The sequence below is a fragment of the Pinus tabuliformis genome, chromosome 8 (genome assembly GCF_031772625.1).
Source record: "Pinus tabuliformis cultivar Carrire ecotype Pingquan chromosome 8, CPIR1, whole genome shotgun sequence".
In the NCBI taxonomy this organism is placed as follows: domain Eukaryota; kingdom Viridiplantae; phylum Streptophyta; class Pinopsida; order Pinales; family Pinaceae; genus Pinus; species Pinus tabuliformis.
The window spans coordinates 7,597,078-7,611,496 of NC_142294.1; the positions used below are offsets into that span (position 1 = coordinate 7,597,078).

Here is a 14,419-nt window from a genome sequence, read left to right on the forward strand (position 1 = left end):
CTTCCCAAGCTTCTTTAGGCCTTTTCCATCGTCTTTTTTCACACCGAAGTTGATGCGAGTTGGTTCTTAATTGAGCAATAAGAACCTTTTCCCTCCACGAAATGCTAGTTCCAATGAACTCTTTTTGTTGTAAATCACACGTAGGGTTGAATTCCTCAATGTAGTACTTCTTCTTTCTACCCAATTCTTTCCCATACCCGTTTACGAAACTTATCCATAACAAAATCCTTTAGCTCCTGTTATTTGTGGGACATACATTGAAGTAGATATTCCATATTTGTATCCGTATGTAGTTTTGGTTCATCCATGTTTTCTTTCTTTCTTTTTTTTTGGTTGATAAGTGGGTGAATCCTGAAAATCACTCTTACCTTGTGGCTGAAAGGCCATGACTCAGGGGCGTCTAAGCCGTCAAAGTCACCCGGGGATCGCACTTGGCCTGAGTTGTACCAGCGGAAACCATGCTGGATTTTTGGTATCGGCGAGACTAGAACCGATGACCTTTGCTTATGGAGTGCCTTAACAGTGCACTCCTTCACTGACTGTTCTAAATCTCTTTGATCCATGTTTTCTTTCTTTCACTTATGCCTTCATTGAAGATAACATTAGGCCATCTACCTACTCCCATTTTCTCAATTCTTTTTAGATATCTTATGAGCCGCACCATAACAATTGCTTCGATTTGAGTTGCTCATGTTTCACTCAACATTATCTCATAAGATATCAAATTTTTTATTTGAACTTGCTCATGATCAAGTGTTTTTGGATTTTCTCAATTTGTTTCCATTTTGAGATGGGAGTGTTGCTAGCCCACAATTCACACCCATATATCATCATTGGATAAACTAGGAGTCCAAAAGGCGTTGTAGTCATTTTCCAATCCCATAACTCTGCCTCTCTACCATCTGTTTTGAAGAGCATATAATTCTTTCCACCCTCCTAAAATTCTCTTCTTTGTGCAATAAAAATGTAAACTTTGAAACGAGAATTGATACGATTACTCGTTTCATTGAGGTGGAAAAAAAGTCAACCGATTTTGAAAAGTGGTGATATAGAATACATATATTTTTTTCGAAGCATATTTTTGACACATTAAATTTCTTATGTATCAGATATAAATATTTGTTTTTAAATGTTAGTGATTTTCATGCTGATTTTGAAACCAACATCAACGCTTTTTTTTAGAGGGCTTATTTTTGACACTTTATATTTTCTAATGTATTAACTATGGATATATTTTTTAAATGTTACATTTTTTAACACTTTATTATTATTATTTTATACGTCCAATTGTTTTTTAAATGTTGATTACTTAACAAATTTTCTAATTGTTTTATTTCTCTTTTTTTAAATGTTGATTACTTAAAAAAACAAATATAAAAATATCTATAAAAAAGACCAAAAAAAATAATAAAATATGTAAAAACAAAATTATATAAAAATTTGATTTTTTAAAATAATTTTATTAATTAATTTTTATTTAATTGAACTTTATTTATATTATTATTATTATATTTATAAATAAAATTTCAATGTATAATTAATTATTTAAAGAAATATTTCAAAAAATAAAATTTAAAATAATGACACGAGGGCCAACTCTCTTTTATATTTTTTTTTTAGACAAATTTCGGTTGCTATATTATGATCTGAAAAAGAAAAGAGAGGCAGTTCGCCACAGCTCTCTTTTATCTTAATACAAACCCTTTTACCGAATTTAAAAACTCATAAACATCAATATTTAATAAAAATTTATTTTTTTGGTTGTAAATAATATACAGATTTTTTGAAAATCATATTAACAAAAAAACAAATGATTCGATTGCTAAATCAACACTACTTTGATATACATAGTTCACTAGATTTTAAGTAATATAAATGAAATGATATTTTAACGTCTATGAGACTAAAAATAGACTATGGAATTATTAGTTCTCTGCTTTTCATCTTTTGCAATTCAATCCTTTTCTTGTTCAAATTGATGATGAGCTGGCCCAACTTTCCAACACTCCCCTCACTAAAAAGACAATGCCAAGAAACCGATGCTACCATAACTTTCTCTGATGTTTTTGAATGCATCACATTCCAAAATGAAATGTTTTTCTAATTCCACTACCTTAGACGTGCAAAATGTATACACCCGTTCTTCCCAAGCTTCTTTAGGCCTTTTCCACCGTCTTGTTTCACATCGAAGTTGATGAGAGTTGGTTCTTAATTGAGGAATAAGAACCTTTTCCCTCCACGGAATGCTAGTTCCAATGAAATCTTTTTGTTGTAGATCACACGTAGGGTTGAATTCCTCAATGTAGTACTTCTTCTTCTACCCAACTCTTTTCCTATACTCATTTACAAAACTTCTCCATAACAAAGTCCTTTAGCTCCTTGTTATTTGTGGGATAGACATTGAGGTAGATATTCCATTTTTGCATCCATATGTAGTTTTGGTTCATCCATGTTTTCCTTCTTTCACTCATGCCTTCATTGAAGATAACATTAGGCCATCTACCTACTCCCATTTGCTCAATTCTTTTTAGATATCTTATGAGCCGCACAATAACAATTGTTTCGATGTGATTTACTCCCGTTTCACTCAACATTATCTCATAACACACCGAATTTTTTATTTTGAACTTGCTCACGGTCAAGCGTTTTTGGATTTTCTCAATTTGTTTCCATTTTGAGATGGGGGTGTTGCTAGCCCACAATTCACACCCACATATCATCATTGGACAAACTAGGAGTCCAAAAAGCATTTTAGTCGTTTCCAATCCCATAACTCTGTCTCTCTACATCTATTTTGAAGAGCATATAATGCTTTCCACCCTCCTAAAATTCTCTTCTTTCTGCAGTAACAATGTTTACTTTGAAATGAGAACTGACACGATTATCCGTTTCGTTGAGGTGGCAAAAAAGTCAACTGATTTTGAAAAGTGGTGATAATGAATACATATTTTTTTTTCGAAGCATATTTTTGACACTTTAAATTTTCTTATATACCAAATATAAATATTTGTTTTTAAATGTTAGTGATTTTCATGCTGATTTTAAATGTTGACTACTTAAAAAAACAAATATAAAAATATATATAAAAAGAAAAAAAATATAAAAAAATTATATAAAAATTTGATTTTTTTAGAATAATTTTATTAATTATTTTATATTTAATTGAAATTTATTTATAATATTATTATTATATTTATAAATAAAATTTCAATGTATAATTAATTATTTAAAGAAGTATTTCAAAAAATAAAATTTAAAATAATGACAGGAAGGCCAACTCTCTTTCATCTTTTTTTTTGTAAGTGTAGGTAGTGCCTTTCTTTTCTATTTATAATAACCAAAGAGACCAGATACATCGTGTTGGTGGCCTCAACCTGCCCCGAAGGGAAACCAGGTCTGTTGGCCACCTTAGTTTGCTATATGCATTCCAAAAACAAAATTTAACAAGTCTTTCCATCCTGGCGATATGCACTATACATCTAAAATTACTTAGTAAGCTACTAGCATGCATAAAACAGTAAAAGCAAAAAGGTTCACTGAAGCACATAAGAGACTCTAAATGATCATTCCTTTTTGCCACCAGTTTTCGTGTCCATATCAATGGGAGTATCCATTGGTTCAGCCTAACTTGGAGTCGTATGAACCATCTGAGATAGCTGCTGATGCATCTCCTCCAACTTGTTATTTTGCCTTATCATGATAACCTGTAAATTTTTCATTTCTTTTTGCAAGTTTGGTATGCCATTTGCAATTTCGGCCATTTCCTTCGCCACCTGCTCTAGAGCCTTTGCAAGAAGGCGTTTTAACACCCAGTAGATGTGAAGAGTCTACCTATAAAGCGTCAACCTTCCTCGTGTATTCCCCGGATCTCTGATCACTTCTGCCCACTCTTCTGTTTTGGTATCAGCCTGTTCCTCCATCACACAGGCTTCCATTTCTTGAATGATTTGATGAATATCTTCATTCTTGCCTTCCCTATAAGCTCTGGCAGCATCCTGGACTGTTGTCAAAGTATATCTTCTCCCTCTGCTTTGGCTACTAGGAGCATTTGTTGGCTGGTCCTCTTGATTCCCCTGTCTTGGATGTCCTCTGCTTCCACGCCCCCTGCCACGACCCGGGCGGACCATCCTACTTTTTACCTTATCCCGGAATCGCTAATCTCCTTGGAAGCTCCTTCTGTTTGCGTTGCGCCCTGCTCCTCTTCCTCCCAGCGTAGTTTACCCTTCCTTCTAAACTTCACCACCTTCATATAATACAATACATCTATCCCTCTCCCTCTTCCACTACCGCCGCCACTACTGCTAATCCCTTTCATTCCACCTCCCCCACTCCAGTTTTTTGAGAAGTGCGCTGACATGCAGTTCATTGCTCTGGCTGGAAGGACAGTGTCGTACGTATGGGTTAGCCCCTCTGTCCTGCCATGATCATAATTCCTCCTGCCTCCCTCACCTACTTTTCTCCACACCCTGATCGGGGGCCATCTGTCTCTATTGTCTTTGAATCGTGTCTTCATGATTATCATGGTTTAAAATCATTCTCAGCGGCTCTAATTCTAAGTCCTCTAAATGCATAGTCCATATGTTATCCAGTTTCCTTCCTTGTTCCTGGCATCCCCAGTTTGCAAGAAAATCCGCTGCTCTGTTACCCTCTCTTCTAACATGCTTAATGATCATATATTCAAATATTTTTAGGATAATTTCCAACTCTTGGATTAGGCTGGCCGTTCTCCAACTTTGCGTAACTTTGTCCCATGAGGTCCCATTATTAAGTTTTTTGATTACGTGTATGACCATTTGGGAGTCCCCTTCCACTTCCAGGTTATTGTATCTGTTTCTGATTGCTATCTTCAGTCCTTGACGTACTGCCATCAATTCAGCTTCATTGTTGCTCATGATGCCACCATTGTCTGAGTAAATCCATTTTGTTCTGCCTTGATCATCCCGAAAGAGGCCCCCAATCCCTGCTGGGCTTGGATTTCCTTTGGATGCTCCATCGAAATTTAACTTTATGAATCCAGCCAAGGGGCGAGAGAAGTGCATGGTACTGTTATATCCCATATTAGGTTTTTTCCACATCTGTGGAGCCACCATCCCTTGATGCAGGTTTAGCTTCCTTAAAATCTGATCTTCTTCCGGCGTCGTTTCCCAGTCTTCTACATTCCAGGTATCCGCAAGGATGGTCTCACGAATATGACTCAAGGTTTTTCCCCAGATTTGGTCTTTTGTCATCTCTTTGTTTTGGAAGGTTCTTCTATTTCTTTCTTTCCAGATCATCCACATATTCATCCCTACTGCTAGACTCCAGGCTCGTCTTACCACCGGGCTAGTGAATTGGCCACCTCCCCATATTTTAATTGTGTTTTTAATGCTCTGTTGATCTCTGTGAGTCCTTCCAAAGAGTTTCCTAACCTCTTCCCATTGTTGTTGAGCTCCTTTACATGAGTTCAGGAGGTGTTCCTGCGTTTCCTGTTCTTGTTTGCAAAGATTACATCTGGGGGGGCCATGTATGCCTCGCTTTTGGAGTTGGTCCCAGGTCAGGATGCGACCTTTGCTTACCAGCCATAGGAAGTGGGCCACTTTTGGCCACCAATTACTAGTCCATATTTGTTTCCAATTGACTGTCGTATCCTCTAGTTCTCTAGGAGTTAAGAGATGATATGCCTCTTTAATTGAGAAATTTCCTTTTATTGTGTAACCCCATCTCAGTATGTCTGGTCCTGGTCTTATAGGTATTCTCCTTGTTTGCATTTCCTTTTGATATAACTCCCTTTTTTCTCCATCAACTTGATCCATCCATTCTTCCGGACTCTTCCAGATTCTCCATACTTCCTCTTGACTCCCCTCCTTCCAAAAGTCCCTTACAAGATTCATTCCGTCCTCAGCTGCCTTTTGGTATATATCCCTTAAAGCTTGAAGTCCGTTCAGTCTTTCTCTTTGCTGCCAGGCTTCCTCCCAAAACCTGGTAGAGCTGCCATCCCTAATTTCCCAAAAAGCATGTTTAGTTATTATTTCTTTGTTTTGACTGGCTAGATTCCAAATTGTCGACCCTTTCGGGGTATCCCTTATTCTTAGAATCTCCTCTGGTTTTGTTGGCATATTATATTTTTTTGTCCATATTATTTTCCATAGGTCGTTTCCTCCATTCATCCAGCGCCACCAAAGTTTAGCACCCATTACTTGATTCAGAATGTAAGGATCTCTAAGGCCTAACCCTCCCTCAGTCTTGCTTTTCACCAAGTCCTTCCAGGATACTAGAGACCATTTTCTTTGATCCTTCAGTCCTCCCCAAATAAATTTTTTAAAAATCTCTACCATCTTTGCACACGCTCCTTTAGGGGCCGCCATTGCCAATAGTTGGTATATTGGGATCGATTGAAGGACTGCCTTAACTAAAACAACTCTGCCAGCAAAATTCAAAGTTCTGAAAGACCAATTGACTAGTTTTCTAGCAATTTTCTCAATGGTTTGTTGCCAATTCGACAACCTTAGAGGATTCAAGGCTAACGACATTCCTAGATATCTTGTTGGGAGTTCTCCTGATCGAAATCCAAGTATTCTTGTTAAATTTTCTTTTGATATTTCTAGTAGTGTTGAAAAAATAAGTGCAGGACTTGTCCTTGTTAATTTGCGTGCCTGAAGCTGCCATAAAAAGTTCTAGAATTTCTTTAATTTTGCGAGCTTCTCTGAGGGACACAGTACAAAACAGCATAATGTCATCTACGAATTGCTGGTGAGTAATAGGAAGGTTGTTGCCCCATATTTGGATTCCTTTAAGCTTTCTTTCTCTTACTTCTTTTCTGATGTATCTTCCTAAGCCTTCTACAACTATGATGAACAGGAAAGGGGACAATGGATCGCCCTGTCGGAGTCCTCTGGATGCTTTAAATGGCTGGGAAGGGGTTCCATTCACAAGGATGGAGAAATTGGCTGAGGAAATCATAGCAGAGATCCATTCAATCCATCTATTACAGAAACCAAAGGCCCTTAAAACTTCTTTCAGATAATTCCAATTCAGACGGTCATAAGCTTTGGAGAGGTCAAGTTTAATCATCATACCTGCTTCCTTTTTTACTTTCAGAGAATGCACTACTTCTTGGGAGACCACCAGTCCATCCAGGATTTGCCGGCCCTCAACAAAACCTGTTTGTTCCAGGGAGATAATACTAGATAAAATAGGCTTAAGTCTTTTAGCCATTAATGTAGCTATTATCTTATATATAACATTACAAAGGGCAATGGGTCTAAAGCCCTGGGGAACTTCAGACTTAGTTTCTTTAGGAAGTAGAGATAAGAGGGTTGAGTTTAAGCCTGTACTTACCTTCTGGTTTCTTCTTGATTCTTCCACCATGTCTAGGATGTCTTGGCCCAAGAAATCCCATCCTGCTTGATAGAATTCCGCTGTGAATCTGTCAGGGCCAGGGGCTTTATTCTTTTTCATCCCTTTTACTACCTCTTCTACCTCCTCCAAGGTGGCTGCCCTCATCAGGGCTAGGTTTTGATCTCTAGTAATCCTACTTGGGATCTCTTTGCAGATTCTTTCAGTAGCTTCTCCTCGGTCTACATTGGGTTCCGTAAGGAGTTCTTTGAAATGATTCACCAACACTTGTTCTATTTCCTCATGCTGTGTAACTCGTATCCCTGCTTCATCTTTTATAGAAAAGATTCTATTTCTCTGTCTTCTCTGGATCATTGCTTGGTGGAAGAACTTTGTATTCCTCTCCCCTTCTCTTAACCAATTTACTCTGGATTTTTGCCTCCATAAGATCTCTTCTTGTTTCCGTCTTTCCTCCATTTGTCCTATCAGGATCCCTTCCTCTCTGGCTAGGTCATCACTTCTACCTGCAGTAATGATTTCTTGTTGGATTTGCTTCATCTTCTGTTCTAGAAGCTGCTGATCTTTGAGTATGTGTCCGAATTCCTCTTTATTCCATTTCTTGATGTTTCCTTTTAGTTCTTTTAATTTCAGCTGAAATGTCTGCATTCTGTTTCTTCCTTTCTGTCGACTTTTCTTCCACCATTCTTCTACTTTCTTCATGAAATTTTTATCCCTGATTCAAAAGGCTTCGAACCTAAAGGGTTTTCTCTTAGGACTAGCTTTAATGTCAAGTTCTACTTTGATCGACCAGTGGTCCGATCCCATTCCTGGAAGAATCGTTGCTTCAATGAAAATATCCCAATTTATAATATGTTTTGACATTAAGAATCTATCTAGTCTAGAAGTGATCTGGTGTCTACCTCCCCTTCTGTTGTTCCAAGTGTAAATCCCGTTTGTTGTCTGTATATCTACTAGCCTTTGATCTGCTATCCAATCTCCAAAGGCTTCCATGTCTGCCTCTGTTCTTCTGAGCCCACCTTTTTTTTCATTTATTGATTTAATCATATTGAAATCTCCTCCTACTATCCAAGGAGAGGTTGGATGCAAGGACCGCATAACTGCCAGATTCTGAAGGAAAATCCTACGATCGCTCTGTATATGGGGTCCATATACATTGGATAAGAGGATCCATTCTTGAGAACCTATAATTCTGAATCTTCCTGAGAGGATGCGAGGTATACTGATCCAGTCTTCAAATTGGACTTCCTCTGGGTTCCAGAGGATTGCTACTCCTCCTGCGCTGCCTGCCGCATCTTGACCAATGATCTCATAATGCGGCTTGAAATTGCTCATCACTTCTTTTAGTTTGCTTTCTCGTAATTTTGTTTCTTGGATTAGCATTATATTTGGTTTATCTCTTTTGAGTCTCTCTTTCAGATATCTTTGTTTTCCCTTACTGTTCAGCCCTCTAATATTCCAGGTTGTGATGATCATTTCAATAGTTTGAGGGGTTGTTGGAAAACCTCCGACAATGGCACTACTCTTCCTGAATTCACCAACATGTCTCCCACCATTTGGATGGTCTCACTCATAGGTCTCCTTCCTCTTTTCCTTCCTCCCTTCCCTATAGTTCCTATTTCTGTGTTTTGATTTCCTTGTGTTCCAAGTTGCTCTGGTTGCTTTGCTATCATTGTCCCTCGTTTTTCTTTGTATCTTTGGAACATATCTTTATAGAGTTGTTTCTGGTCGTCTGGTATGAACCTTTCATCCAGATGCTTCCATTCCTGTAAAAGTTTCCTCATGACCTGTTCCTCTTCTCCTTCTTGTTCCTGTTGAGGATCTATTTCCATTTGGATCTGTTCTTGAAGCCGATCTCCCTTCTCCCCCTCTTTTTCCAATTCCATATTATTTGGCTCCTTATTTTCCTTTTTATTTTCCTTCTGGTTCTCCCCTATTTCATCTTCCCCCTCTTCACCTTCCGCTTCCATTTCTAATTCACGTAGAACCTCAAACTGGTTCTGGCTTTTCTGAGTGCTTTCTGGGTGAGAGGGGTTTAGTTTGGTTTTTCCTTTTTGGGGTCTTCTTCTTCTCAATACTTCTGTAAACCCTCCCCTATTTCCTTCGTTAGTCCTCCTCTCCTGATCCATACTTCCCTTTCCACCCCCCTGATCTGTTGGTGTATCTACTTCATTCATCGGGCAGTATTTAAACAGATGGCCATACTCATGGCACCGTCTACATCTGAAAGGAATGTGTTCGTAATCGACTGGCTGTTGCCAGACCTCGTCATGATATTCTATTTCAATATGATCCGACAGCGGTTCTGTGATATTCATGTAGACACAAATTCTGGCGTATGATGTATATTTTCCTCTCTTGGTAGTTTCTGCTACCTTCACAAAAGTCCAGCATAATAATTGCTTCAATGTGAGTTGCTCATGTTTCACTCAACATTATCTCATAAGATACCGAATTTTTTATATTGAACTTGCTCATGATTAAGCGTTTTTGGATTTTCTCAATTTGTTTCCATTTTGAGATCAGGGTGTTGCTAGCCCACAATTCACACCCATATATCATCACTGAGCAAACTGGGAGTCCAAAAAGCATTTTAGTCATTTTCCAATCCCATGACTCTGCCTCTCTACGTATGTTTTGAAGGGCATATAATGCATTCCACCCTCCTAAAATTCTCTTCTTTCTGCAGTAACAATGTAAACTTTGAAAGGAGAACTGATACGATTACCCATTTCGTTGAGGTGGCAAAAAGTCAACCGATTTTGAAAAGTAGTGATACAAAATACATATATTTTTTTTTCGAAGCATATTTTTGACACTTTAAATTTTCTCACGTATCAAATATAAGTATTGTTTTTAAATGTCAGTGATTTTCATGTTGATTTTTAAAACCAGCATCAACCCCTTTTTTTAAGGGGCTTATTTTTGGCACTTTATATTTTCTAATGTATTAACTATGGATATATATTTTTAAATGTTACATTTTTTTACACTTAATTTTATTATTATTATTTTTATTTTTTTCATCCAATTGTTTTTTAAATGTTGATTACTTCAAAAAATAAATATAAAAAGAGACAAAAAAAACATAAAAATTATATAAAAATTTGATTTTTTTTAAGAATAATTTTATTAATTAATTTTTATTTAATTGAACTTTATTTATATTATTATTATTATTATATTTATAAATAAAATTTTAATCTATAATTAATTATTTAAAGAAATATTTCAAAAAATAAAATTTAAAATAATGACACGAGGGCCAACTCTATTTGATCTTAATACAAACCCTTTTACCAAATTTAAAAACTCATAAACATCAATATTTAATAAGAATTTATTTTTTTGGTTGTAAATAATATACAGATTTTTTGAAAATCATATTAAAAGAAAAATGATTTGATTGCTAAATCAACACTACTTTTATATACAGAGCTCACTAGATTTTAAGTGATATAAATGAAATGATATTTTAACGTCTACGAGACTAGAAATAGTCTATGGAACTATTAGTTCCCTGCGTTTCGTTTTTTGCAATTCAATCCTTTTCTTGTTCAAATTGATGATGAGCTGGCCCAACTTTCCAACAGCTCCCCTCACTGAAAAGACAATGTCAAGAAACCAATTCTAACATATTCCCACAACTTTCTCTGATGTCTTTGAATGCATCACATTCAAAATGAAATGTTTTTCTGATTCCACTTCCCTAGACGGTCAAAATGTACGCACCCGTTCTTCCCAAGCTTCTTTAGGCCTTTTCCACCGTCCTGTTTCACACCAAAGTTGATGTGCGTTGGTTCTTACTTGAGAAATAGGAACCTTTGCCCTCCACGAAATGCTAGTTCCAATGAACTCTTTTTGTTGTAGATCACACGTAGGGTTGAATTCCTCAATGTAGTACTTCTTCTTTCTACCCATCTCTTTTCCCATACCCGTTTACGAAACTTCTCCATAACAAAATCTTTTAGCTCCTTTTTATTTGCGGGACAGACATTGAGGTAGATATTCCATTTTTGCATCCATATGTAGTTTTGGTTCATCCATGTTTTCTTTCTTTCACTCATGCCTTCATTGAAGATAACATTAGGCCATCTACCTACTCCCATTTGTTCAATTCTTTTTAGATATCTTATGAGTCACAACATAACAGTTGCTTCGATGTGAGTTGCTCCTGTTTCACTCAACATTGTCTTATAAGATATTGATTTTTTTTTTTTTTTTTTTGAACTTGCTCATGATCAAACATTTTTGGATTTTCTCAATTTGTTTCCATTTTGAGATGGGGGTGTTGCTAGCCCACAATTCACACCCATATATCATCACTCGACAAACCAGGAGTCCAAAAAGCGTTTTAGTTGTTTTCCAATCCCAGAACTCTGTCTCTCTACATCTGTTTTGAAGAGCATATAATGCTTTCCACTCCTAAAATTCTCTTCTTTCTGCAGTAACAATGCTTTTTTTGAAATGAGAACTGATACGATTACCCGTTTCGTTGAGGTGGCAAAAAAGTCAACTGATTTTGAAAACTGGTGATACTGAATACATATATTTTTTTCGAAGCATATTTTTGACACTTTAAATTTTCTTATATATCAAATATAAATATTTGTTTTTAAATATTAGTTCAACCCCTTTTTTTAGAGGGCTTATTTTTGACACTTTATATTTTCTAATGTATTAACTATGGATATCTCTTTTTAAATGTTACATTTTTTGACACTTCAATTTTTTTTATGTCTAATTGTTTTTTAAATGTTGATTACCTAACAATTTTTTTTGTTGTTGTTTTTTTTTTTAATGTCTATTACTTAAAAATACAAATATAAAAAATATATATATATAAAAAGACAGAAAAAAACATAAAAAAAAATATAAATAAAAAAATTTATATGAAAATTTGATTTTTTTTAAGAATAATTGTATTAATTAATTTTTATTTAATTGAACTTTATTTATATTATTATTATTATATTTATAAATAAAATTTCAATGTATAACTAATTATTTAAAGAAATATTTCAAAAAATAAAATTTAAAGTAATGACAAGAGGGCCAACTCTCTTTCATCTTAATACAAACCCTTTTACCAAATTTAAAAACTCATAAACATCAATATTTAATAAGAATTTAATATTTTTGGTTGTAAATAATATATAGATTTTTTGAAAATCATATTAACAATAAAACAAATGATTTGATTGCTAAATTAACACTACTTTTATATACAAGTTCTTTAGATTTTAAGTGATATAATTTTGATTGCTAAATTAACACTACTTTTATATACAAGTTCTTTAGATTTTAAGTGATATAAATGAAATAATAACTATTAGTTCCTTGCTTTTTGTCTTTTGCAATTCAATCATTTTCTTGTTCAAATTGATGATGAGCTGGACCACCTTTCCAACACTCCCCTCACTAGAAAGACAATGCCAAGAAACTGATGGTAGCATATTCTCATTACTTTCTTTGATGTCTTTGAATGCTTCACATTCCAAAATGAAATGTTTTTCCGATTCCACTGCCCTAGACGTGCAAAATGTACACACCCGTTCTTCCCAAGCTTCCTTAGGCCTTTTCCACCGTCTTGTTTCACACCAAAGTTGATGCGAGTTGTTTCTTAATTGAGCAATACGAACCTTTGCCCTCAACGGAATGATAGTTCCAATAAACTCTTTTTGTTGTAGATCACACGTAGGGTTGAATTCCTCAATGTAGTACTTCTTTCTACCCAACTCTTTTCCCATACCTGTTTACGAAACTTCTCCAAAACAAAATCCTTTAGCTCGTTGTTATTTGTGGGACAGACATTGAGGTAGATATTCCATTTTTGCATCCATATGCAGTTTTGGTTCATCCATGTTTTCTTTCTTTCACTCATTCCATCATTGAAGATAACATTAGGCCATCTACCTACTCCCATTTGCTCAATTCTTTTTAGATATCTTATGAGCCGCACCATAACATTTGCTTTGATGTGAGTTTTTCTTGTTTCATTCAACATTATCTCATATGATACCAAATTTTTAATTTTGAACTTGCTCATGATCAAGCGTTTTTGGATTTTCTCAATTTGTTTCCATTCTGAGATAGGAGTGTTGCTAGCCCACAATTGACACCCATATATCATCACTGGACAGGGTAGGAGTCCAAAAAGTGTTTTAGTCATTTTCCAATCCCATAACTCTGCCTCTCTACATCTATTTTGAAGAGCATATAATGCTTTCCACCCTCCTAAAATTCTCTTCTTTATGTAGTAACAATGTCAACTTTGAAATGAGAACTGATACGATTACCTGTTTCATTGAGGTGGCAAAAAAGTCAATCGATTTTGAAAAGTGGTGATATAGAATACATATAATTTTTTTCGAAGCATATTTTTGACACTTTAATTTTTTTTATGTATCAAATATAAATATTTGTTTTTAAATGTTAGTGATTTTTATGCTGATTTTGAAACCAGCATCAACCCCTTTTTTAGAAGGCTTATTTTTGACACTTTATATTTTCTAATGTATTAACTATGGATATATTTTTTAAATGTTATATTTTTTGACACTTCAATTTTTTTATGTCCAATCATTCTTTAAATGTTGATTACTTAACAAATTTTCTAGTTTTTTTTTTGAATGTTGATTACTTAAAGAAGCAAATATAAATATATATTTAAAAAGACAAAAAAACCATATAAAATGTAAAAAAAAATTATATAAAAATTTGATTTTTTTAGAATAATTTTATTATTTAATTGAAGTTTATTTATATTATTATTATTATATTTATAAATAAAATTTCAATATATAATTAATTATTTAAAGAAACATTTCAAAAAATAAAATTTAAAATAATGACACGAGTGCCAAATCTCTTTCATCTTAATACAAACCCTTTTACCAAATTTAAAAACGCATAAACATCAATATTTAATAAGAATTTATTTTTTTTGGTTGTAAATAATATACAGATTTTTTGAAAATCATATCAAGAATAAAACAAGTGATTCAATTGCTAAATCAATACTACTTTTATATACAAAGTTCACTAGATTTTAAGTGATATAAATGAAATGATATTTTAACGTCCA

General features: G+C 34.6%; 1 protein-coding gene across 1 annotated transcript; it reads right to left on the minus strand.

Annotated features, from left to right (window-relative positions):
- Nucleotides 1-8,052: 8,052 nt before the first annotated feature.
- Nucleotides 8,053-8,667, minus strand: LOC149233904 (uncharacterized). The gene has a single exon (XM_089368095.1). It carries the CDS (start codon nt 8,665-8,667, stop codon nt 8,053-8,055), a length of 615 nt encoding a protein of 204 aa, XP_089224221.1.
- Between the last annotated feature and the right edge of the window lie 5,752 nt (nt 8,668-14,419).

Coding starts and splice junctions, on each gene's coding strand:
- LOC149233904 (XM_089368095.1), bottom strand. CDS start 8,667: ATGAGCAATTTCAAGCCGCATTATGAGATCATTGGTCAAGATGCGGCA.